Source organism: Ursus maritimus, unplaced genomic scaffold (genome assembly GCF_017311325.1).
Source record: "Ursus maritimus isolate PB19 unplaced genomic scaffold, ASM1731132v1 scaffold_22, whole genome shotgun sequence".
Classification (NCBI taxonomy): Eukaryota; Metazoa; Chordata; class Mammalia; order Carnivora; family Ursidae; genus Ursus; species Ursus maritimus.
In genome coordinates, this window is record NW_024424675.1 from 44,142,543 (window position 1) to 44,153,211 (window position 10,669).

General features: G+C 44.6%; 1 protein-coding gene across 3 annotated transcripts in view; it reads left to right on the forward strand.

Annotated features, from left to right (window-relative positions):
- The window catches only part of ZNF831 (zinc finger protein 831), a 95,372-nt gene extending 85,742 nt beyond the window's left edge, over positions 1-9,630 (forward strand). For all 3 annotated transcript variants that reach the window (XM_040638538.1, XM_040638535.1, XM_040638537.1), the window contains 2 exons: positions 3,370-3,533; positions 4,533-9,630. In XM_040638538.1, the coding sequence (XP_040494472.1) occupies positions 3,370-3,533; positions 4,533-5,378 (1,010 nt within the window). In that variant the 3' untranslated portion in view covers positions 5,379-9,630. The remainder of the gene's footprint in view (positions 1-3,369; positions 3,534-4,532) is intronic.
- The last annotated feature ends 1,039 nt before the right edge of the window (positions 9,631-10,669 follow it).

Below are 10,669 nucleotides of genomic sequence, written 5' to 3' on the forward strand. Positions count from 1 at the left end.
TCCATCCATTTTCTCTGTTTCGATGTCCACGGCCTTTGCTAACCATCCCATCTGGCTGCTGGATTGCCCTGGTCCCGACAGCAGCCGTGTATGCATCTTGAGAAGATGGGGACCCCCTGCTGGAAACAGTGGTTTCTTCACAGTGAATGTGGAATAAAATCTAAGCCCCTTTCCACAGCTACCTGCACCCTACAAGATTGGAGCCCCTGCGGGCATCCCCACCTTCATTGTGACTTCTGCACCCCTGCCCACCACTCTTCCTCCATGATGACCTCCCACTGGTTCCTCAACCCCCAGGCTCCTTCCCACCTCAGGGTCTCTGCATCTGTTCTCCCTTTACCCGGAATGACCTTCCTGGCTGGTTCTTTCTTGCCCTGAAAGTTTCATTTCAGACATTGCTTTTTTAGAGAGGCCTTCCTCAATCATGGGCAGCAGTCACCCACCTACCACTCCCTGACATGTGCCCCACATTGAACATGACTCTCTGTAAGAGCCCCTGTTTACAGTGACAGGAACGTGCTCCCCTCCCTGTTTACCGTCAGTCTCTGTCATAGCCCCCTATTGCTATTTACTGTCTGAGACAGCCCCACCCTGTGCTCATTTCCTTCATGACCCCTGGCACAACTGGAAATGATCTTAACAGTTGACTGGTCTTCGTTTCTCTTCCCCACTGAAGCAGAGGCTCTCGAGGGCTGGGGCACCTCCGTTGTCTTCTCCAGTGCTTTGGGGGGAGAGCAGCATGGTGCCTGCTTCACTGAACTGGCCCAAGTCATGTTTGTTGAGCAAATGAATGGAATACCAAAAGCCTGGTTCTGTGTCGATACGCGGGTGTTCAAGTGAAAATTGTATTAAAGGAAAAATGACTACTTCCTTTCCCAAACCGTTGCACTTTCCTATAGATTTTCAGAGTTGATTTGCTCAGGATTAATGCACTTGCTAATCTAGTAACCTACCCCTCGAGATATAAGAAGTAGGTCTGTGCTTTCCAGGCAGAAGATTGGAGGACTCCTCGCACAGAAGCCTCCCAGTCCTTGCCGAAGACCCAGAGAGTTATTTCAGGGCTTCCCACTTAAACGCAGCAAGCAGATAACCCTGCAGGGTGCCCCCAGTTGACAAAGTGCACATGAAAGAGGTCCCAGTCCATTGCGTAGTTTCTGTTTGCCAAACGTGGGCGGATATTTAAGATTGCTGGATACCTCAGGACAGTCTTTTAATATGAAAGGGAAAGATGAATACAAGTGAGAACAAAAGGAACTTGGAAGAAAGACCATGTAGGGAGAGGCAAACTTCAGCAAGAAAAACAAGTGGCCACAAATCATTATTAATATTGCCAGAGATGCAATGGAAGATATTGGAGCCATGAAGGAACAACAGGGTGCTCTAAAGAAGGAAATAGTCGTAGGCTCTTAGAAATTAAAAACATGGTAGCAGAAATAGGGAATTATGAGTTGGTACAGAAAATCCTAAAAGTAAAATAAAAAGACAAGTAGGAGATAGGAGAGAAAGGACAAGAAAAAGAGGATTAGACAAGGAAACCCAATAACTTACCTAGAGAGTTCTGGAAAGAGAAAAAAGATAAAGCAGGAGAATAAATATCAAAGAAAACAGCACCATGTTTTCCCAAAACTGAAGGACATGATTCAGATTAGATTGAAAGGGCACATTGAATGCCCAGACAATGAATGAAAATAGACCCAGGACCATGGAGACACTGAACAAAGAAGAGTCTAGGAGTTTCCAGAGAGACAAAACACAAAAAGGTTTTGCCCAAAGCATCATGAATCATAAATCATGTTGGCTCCAGACTTCTTAACAACTAGAACTCAACAGAGCCGTGTCTTTGGTTCTGAAAGCGAATTAATTCTAATTCAGAATGTTATACCCCAACAAGTGGCGGACTGAAGTCCAAACAATTATATTTCACGCACCCTTTCTCATGAAGCCGCAGGAAGCTTTGCATTAGGAAAGCAAGGAAACAAGTGGGGGTCTCCAGGAAACAAGGAGGTGAGAATAGCCACAGTGGGGTGAAGGGGACCTGGGGGCACAGCCACACCGTGGGCCCAGGGAGCAGCACGCCACTGAGGGCAGGTCAGAGAATTTGAAGAGAGATCTTTCTAAGGAAAAGAAAGAAAACCTCAGACAACTGAGAAGGAGGTGGGAGGATGGTTTTAGTACTAGGTCTGTGGACAACCAAGCCAAATTTAAAAACGAGGGGGTTGTTAACTCCAGGGAAAACCGTGTTGGCCAGAAAGACCATGTAGTCACGGCACATTACGTGGTCAGGAGTAAGAGACGTGGTCCTGAACACATAGACACTGAATATTCTCCTAAACAAAGTTATGACATCATAGCTGCATAACCGTTGAGAGGAGACAGGGTGGGAAGCATGCATACATGGCGCGTGGTGGTGGGGGGTGAAGGTTTTTGGTCCAGGGGTGCTGGAGAAAGAGGTGAACGCTCCTCTCCCCTCATGAGAAGTCACACGCTCTCCTCCACCTGAAAAAAAAAAATCAAGAAGTGATGCTATAAGCATGTTATTAAAAGGGAAGGAGATAAATATCAAAAGAATCCAAAGCGGGAAAAGACGAGTGGGTGGGCAAGCGTTGCTCTTTTTCTTAATAAGTAGAAAGCTTCGACTTTTTGAAATCTGTGCGTATGTAACTTTAATCAACATGAAAGCAAATTTGAAGGGGGTCTAATGCTTTTCTCTGGTGGCACAGCCGTTCTAGAACTTTTTCTGATCTCATCTCATGATGTAATCCATCCTCTCTACAATTCCGTGGTGCTTCTGACCTGAATCCCAGGCACTATGATAAAAGGAGAGTGAGTGCGGTGAGGTGGGAGGGGAGGCCGCTGCCTCCTTGAGGGGGCACTGCTGTTCGGTGGATGCTGTCAAGGTCCCGTCTTTGTCGCCCCCTCCCAGCCCAGATCACAAGAATAACCACCACCAAAACCAACCCGGCTTCCTGCTGCCCGGTGCTCTAATGGAGACAAAACCTCATTTCCATAGGGACGGAAATTTCCATCCTCCACCCTGGTTGCATGGCCAGAGAATCCATGCCAACCTGAAATGAACTAACCTGGTCTAAAGGTGGCCAGGAAGATGGCTCTGATGAAAAGCATCCATGAAAAAAAATATGTAATTTAGGGATTTTTCTGCCTTGGGAAATGGTTTTACTATTTCTTAGTGGAATTGGAGACATTTTATTGGACTGTGTGAAGTGGCTCAAGGTAAGCGGCATTCCCCTGCACATTGTGGGAGATGCGGGTTAATGAATCCCGAGCTGTGGAGGAAGACAAAGTCCTAGGGAACCCCCATTTGCTGATACTATCACTTTGGGTGTGTGTAAGTGTGCCTCCCCGTTTTAGGTCTGAATCTGCAAGAGGAGCCATCTCGTGCCTCTTCAGAATCTCCTGTTGGTTGTGGGCACAGAGAGAAGGGGGAGGAGGATGGCTCCAGACAAACCTCGGGAAGCTTCTCTCCCAGCACAAGTTCAAGGGCCGGCAGTGGAATAGACCAAGTTACCATGAAGGTGAGACCACAGTTCTGAGCCGTCTCTGTCCATGGGATGTCTAGATTCATGGCTCTCCTTTGCTTGTTGTTGGCGTCCCGGGTGGCAGAACTCACACCACCACCCAGCACACAAAGTCCAGTAGGTGCACAGACACCTCCAGACATCGTGCACTGAAAGAATGGGATGGTCACTGAAAGTCCTCAATACGCTTTTACTTCGTACCTGAGTAGGACAGAGATGCGGCCGTGCTGCAGGGACCACGGTGACATGACGTCACTGGGGGGGGGGGCGTGGGTCGAACAGCACAAAAATGCTGATCCAGACCACGCTTCAAAAGCTGCTCCTCTGGAGAAACTGAAGTTCGAGGCACTAGAAAGTAGCGTGTCTTCCTCACGAGCGGTGGTAACTTACCATTGGAGGCTCAGAACTGGGGGGGGGGGTCATTGAGTAATCTGGTTTTTCACAAAGCCAGATAAAAACATGTAGCAATCTCAGCAACCTATTTATTTTATTTTATTTTATTTTGATGTAAAGTTCGATGATTCATTAGTTGCGCATAACACCCAGTGCAGCATGCAATACGTGCCCTCCTTACTACCCATCACCAGCCTATCCCAATCCCCCACCCCCCTCCCCTCTGAAGCCCTCAGTTTGTTTCTCAGAGTCCATAGTCTCTCATGCTTCATTCCCCCTTCTGATTATCATATGATTTCTCTCATCTATGGAACATAAGAACTAGGAAGATCGGTAGAAGAAAGGAATAAAGGGGGGGGGGTAATCAGCAACCTATTTTGTGTCGACAAGGAGTTTTCCTCGAGTTAATGCACCAGTTAGTTATTAATGGAAGCTGGTTGAGGGCATCCTGTTGAAGTTCACTCTTGGTAAAGAATTGTTAAGAACTCAAGACCTAGTTTCATTGAGGACCATGTTTCTGACCACAAGTTGTTTTTTGTTTTTTTGTTTTTGTACCAATTAACCTTTTATCCCCCATTTGTTTTCCTTGGCACTTTCTTGTAGGCGGTTTCTCCAGCTGCTGGTGGGCATGGTGACCACTGCCCTCAGAACACTGCTGCCGGGTCAGGCCTGTCTGAGCACTCCGACTCCTGCGTGGCTGTGGCTGTGGCTGATGACAGCCTTCTGTCTCGAGGCAGACGTCTAGGCCCAGGATTGCTGGAAACCCAGCCACTGCCCTCCCAGGAGCAAGGCTCAGTACATCCGACACCATACATTTTCTCAGATGCTCAGGAGCCTTCTGCCTTTGAGTCCAAAGACACTTCTCCCCGCCGGGATGTTGCCCCTTCTGTGGCTGCCATTTGTGCTCCGCGGGAGAGAGCAGGTCACACAACCCTGGGAATTCACAGTGCGGAGCCACAAGACCACAGACCTGCAGGGGAGGCTCTGACACAAAGCTCCCCAGACAGAAAAGCTAGAGCAGAGGGCAGGTCACCACCAGTCCTGCCAGGGAGACCTTCATCCGGGCAAAGAATTTCAGGTTTGGTTCTGTGGGGGTCAACTGGAAAAACTCATCTTGAAATTCCAGCATCAGGACCAGGCTCAGCTGGTTCATACCAAGAGGAAGGGGAACACAAGACATTTTTTCCTACTGGGGGACACTACGGGGGTGGGGAGATGGTAGTCCCCTACCCTCCTTCAGGAAATGACAGTAGGAAATGTCAAGGCTCTGGATTAACTGCTCTGAAGGATCGTGTGGTTCCTTCTAACCCCGGGCAGCCCAGAGAGTCCCCTGAAGCCCCTTCAAAAACTGTCAAGAGGAGGGGTCTGGAAGGACTGAGAAAGCAGACTCGAGTGGAGGTCAGTGACACCAGCAGTGACGATGAAGACCGCTTAGTGATAGAGATGTGAAGCTTCCAATGCCTGTGGTCAGAGACCAAGTGCTGTTAGGCTGGTTGAACAGCAGAACTCTCTTTTACCAAGCACCTACATCCGAGGAAAGCCATCTGGGGATCTTTCCAGGGCATCCCCAGCCAACTCCAGCCCCTAATCCCCAGAAGCCCTTGCAGTATACCAGGTGCCAGGCAGGGCAAAGGTAGCAACAGAGCCCAGTCTAAGAATGCTTGGCGCACAATGACTGCACTCGCCTCCCAGCCACGTCCTCTGCATCAGCCCCCATGGCCTCATCCCATAAGATGACATTAACCAGGACAGCCACCACCGGCATACTTATGTGCAAGGGAACCCATAGAGTCAAGTCGACCAACTTCCTCCATCAGTAAGCTGAGGGTTTGCTTCAAAGGTGGTAAGCACGCTTGGGTAATTGGGGTAGCTTGTAGAGGAAATGGGGTATGAATGGGGCATCAAGATACATCAGTTCATTCTGGAAACAAAATCCAGATTCATTAAAAACTACAGTTTGGTTAGAAAAACTTGAGTCCTTAGTGGAAGTTGTAAATACACTTCAAAATGCCTATGATCTAGTAAAATGCTGATTATCTTTAAATGTTACACCAGTGGTCAATGCTTACGTATGATCCAGTGACACAAGCATGTACTGCTCTTGGGCCCAGTGCCTTTTCTGTTGAGACCTCTGAAACCCTCAGTTTTTTTAGCTCTTGCAAAGGAACGCTGTGTTAAAAGTTAATAGAACAGTCTCTGTAATGAGTCATTTTTCGAGGGGGAAAAATTCGCTTATTTTTCTCTGATTCTTTCTGTCATATTGTGCTCTGAGCAATTTCAATTAGAGGGTTACATTTTAGTAATCTCTACAGCTTAAATTGATGCCTGCTCATCGTGACGGGAGCCTTTTAGATTTCCTCCAGAAGCTTCAAGGATACAAAACTAATTGGAGTTTTGACGCTGTTTTACATCTCAGTAATTTTATTTTGGGGGCTTGGTGTTACTTTGCTGTCAAATTAAATCAGCCTCTGTATTGTGCAAGTCAGAACAGTACAGATAAAATTCCCCCGTATTCCAAGCCAGTGCGCCCCTGTGCAGAAGAAAATAGCTGATCGACGTCAGCCAGCTCAGTGAGCGAAGCCTCAGATTTACTGGGTCCTTCTCCTTCTCCTTAAATGGGAGAGGAAAGACTTAGAGATTTACACTGCTGCATTTCAATAAAATTTTATACTTGCTTTTGGTATGATTTTGTACAATTTGAAATTTATAGCCAAGCTCTTTTGGCTTAGCTTTTGTTGTGATGATGCTCATATGACATCTTGTACCTTCAGAAGCAGCAGCAATGCACAGCATCTCACACCCGTGAACACACTAACGCGTCCTTGCCTGGGACTAAAGGTGGGCAAGTTTCAAGTATCATCATGTGAGTTTTCCAATTTTGGAGTTATTCATAGGAAACTTCAATGCAAGACCAGCTTCCCCTGGTGACTTAGCATATATGAGATGCGCTCATAAATATTCAAGTGATTTCAAGCCCAGCCAAGTAAAACATAAGAAGGGAGGTAAAAGGATGCTAGGTATTCACTTTGTGTACTTTCTTTTTCATTGTGTACCTTTTAAACCAAACAAAAGTGATGTGGTGGTTATCTACCTTTGAATGACCCATGCCCTTGTAATGAGAGAGGAGGTCTAGGAAAGTGGCTGAGTCTTGGAGAGAGATTGAAGGCCTGACTGTGTCTTTACTGAGCTGGGAAATCTTGGGTAAGACACCTATCCTCCACACCTCAGTTTCTCCAGATGAGAATCAGAGTTGGACCAGATGAGCTGGATGCGTCTCCAGGCTCTAATCCTTGTCAGGTGAGCTCCCTCTCCTTTACTTGTGGAGGTTTGGGGGCTCCGAGGTGGTCCCATGGGGAGGGACCTCCCACACAAGACATTTCAGGGGGGACCATGAAGAACTGAAGCATCAACACCTTCAGCCAAGTATTGCCATGAAGAACGTGAGCTCAGAGACGCTCCATATGATTTTTTTCCTCGGAGTTGCAGATTTGGGGTACAGTCATCCAGTTTATACACTTGGCTCATAATTCAAAAATTGAAAGTGAAACCAGAACACTGCCTTGTGAGGGGAAGACATTGGCTGTGGGCTGGATTGACTACTTTGGGGACACACTGGTTAGGAGAAGAAAACTATCTTCCAGATACTTCTTCCCTGATGGCTGCTAAGCTGTCAGCAGGATCACTGATCTAAATCTGTAAGTCACAGCTCCAAATAGCACTGACCTCCAGATGGTGGTGGGAGCTCTGTCCTTTTAAGAGCCACCATTGCTGGCTGCCACATCCCATCCTGGATCCAATATGGTGGAACATTGATTCCATCTCTTTGACTTCCTGTGTCTCTCACCAAGGCGAGCAGGTTGCCAAGCCATCCTGTCAGTTGGTCATTTAGCAATGGATGGCAGTGTTTACAAGGGTACCTTACTTTATAGATCAGCATGAATTTGTAAAAAGCTATATTCCAATGGATTTAAAAAAAAAACAAAAAAATATGTTGAGTGACTCTAGGGGAGTTGGCTATTGGAAATCATCCTAAGGTATAATTTTTTTTATGAAGAATCCTTTTATAAAGCAACAAATACTCTCTGATTTTATAAATCTTAATTTTCCGGTGGGGCTTCTTAAAGAGAAATGCAGTCCTAGGGCTACATTTATCAACAATCTAGAACCCAATTTGGGTTATTGAAAATAAAATTTCAGTATTATCAATTGAAAATTGCTACAGTTTTTACTCTTCAGGTGTGCACTGTGTCATGGTTAAGGAAAAACAAATTCATTTCAGAACAAGGCAAACTACAGTTTATAGATCAGGGACTCCTCCCTCTCCCTAGGGCTGTAAATTTTATTGTACCTTCAGGTAAGGGTCTTAACCAATGGTGCTCAGCCTCTTCCGCTCCAAGGACACTGGCATAGACTAAAGTCAAGTGCACTTTGAATTCTTTGCTGTTCTGTCAGGGCAAGGTATGCAAGTGCCCTGGCCCGTAATGCTCAAGGCTCACCACCTGGTTTATCTCTCCAGCTGTACCTACACCTGGCCAGACATCTCTTGTTAAAGATGCGTGGAGGAAAGAGGTTTCACCTTCCCCCTTGGCAATCTGTACTGTTAAATGACTTTTGAAGTCACATGGTGTTTAACAGACAACCTGGATCCTCTTTGTTGTAAGGCATGATGAAGGACAACTCATCCCTTCTGTTATGTATAACCTTGGAGATTCTGGATGAAGCCACTATCCCTTTGATTCACAACCCGAGAGAGCCTATGGTTCATTTGCCGAGAGATTAAAAAAAGATGGGTGAAGGTGCCTCTGGATTCTAATCAAACCCTGCCAGCAGCATGATGGGTAACTGAGGGCAAGTTACACTTTCTCTTCCTAAAATTCCTCTTCTAAGGCTCAGATGGGAAGGGTAGCCTTGCAAGAATGCATTGCGACCACAGTTCTTGGCATGAAAGATGAACGAGTTGCAGCCTTATGCCAAAAAGTATTTCCTTGCATTTACATTCATTACTTAGAATGATCACATTATTCATTTTTTCCCTAGCATAGAAATTTGCATTTTGCACAAAATTTGCCTGGTGCAGCAGATTTTTATAGTTATGGAAACTGTCATCATTATTGGAATGTGCTGCTGCTCAACTCCCCAGACATAATTTAATATGGTGAGGAGAAAATGGTCTGCCCGACTCCATGGTGATCAGATTTCTACAACTGCAGCAAACAGAACTCGTGTGTTTTTCCTCACTTCCGTTGTGATTTCCAGAGTTCTCTTTGGCTTTTGAAACACTACATTTCTTGATATTTAAGCACAGTTTTATGTCTTTATCTTTCAGAACTCAGTAAATAGAGGTGTCAGGACCCAGAAAAGCTTGTGCGCTAGATTTGCACCTGTACAGTTTTCTTCACCCATGCTTTGTTCTTATGCGGGCACATGTATAATTTGATGTGAAGAAGTCTAGGAACATTTGAGCATATAGCTTCACCATTGGAAGAAAAGGAGCCAGGAAAAGTAGTCTGTCTCTGTCACTTGGAGCCCTAGAGGATGACTCAACATCTCCTATATGCAGTCAACTGTTCAGAACTTACTACTCTCTTGATTGTTCATAATCAGGAAAGCTATTGGCCTCTCGGTTGTTTGTTGAAATTTATCTCCTTCTTTATATGGTTAAATTATTTTGTTTTGATAAAAATAAAATTGAAAAGAAAAATGTCTTGTGTGATTTGTTAACATTTTAATTGAAACTATCACAGGTAGTATCCTGTATGAATAATATCTGATTATTCCCACGTAGTTAACCAGACATCCAGTCCGCCATATTGGTATCCCATTCCACTCAACAAAAGGATTGGGTAATGGCAAATTACCACATTTTCTTGTGCGGTTTCCATTTCCCACGTGTCTCATTTGTCATTGTCTGCCATATTTTAGACTTCTTAACTTAAAAACGTGTTTTTAAATTCTTAAATGTAGCTAAGTTTTGAAGCCACATGAGGGCACTATCCACAGTGCAATAATCCAAAACTTTTCCCCTCAGAATTGATGTTTCTTGGATATTTAATATTATTCATGAACAGAAAAAACATTCTTAATTCAAAACAATGCCTCCTTATGAAGATAGTTCATGTATTCTTCACAAGAATAAGTAGAGTTCTTTTACATACCAATACAATCTAGTCTTCTACACCGATACCTCTGGAAGGCACTTGAAGTCAATGGAGACACAATGCATTGGGAGAAAAAGTACGAATGGAAATACGGAAGGCACAGATATACTTATTGATGGATCTGAGTTTTTTGTTTTTTTGTTTTTTTTTGCTAACTAGTCAAACTCTACTAGTAATAACCCATTATTTCCAAACTTCAGTCATTTGAGAATCATCTTAATGCTTTTTGCCATGTGTCCACATGTGGGTATATTATTTACTTAATACTTCTGTTTAACTCATCTTGTTTTCCACATGCTTTTACTTAAGGAAATTTTTTTGTTGAAATATAGTTGACATGAAATGTTATATTAGTTTTAGGTGTACAATATAGTGATTCAACAGTTTTAAGCAATTCTCAATGTTAAGTGTAGTCACCATCTGTCACTATACAACATTATTATAATGTTATTGACTGTATTCCCTATGCTGTGCTTTTTATCTCTGTGACTTACTCTTTTATAACTGGAAGTTTGTACCTCCCAATCCCCTTATTTCTCCCATCCCCCTACCCACTTACCCTATGGCGACCACCCAGTTTGT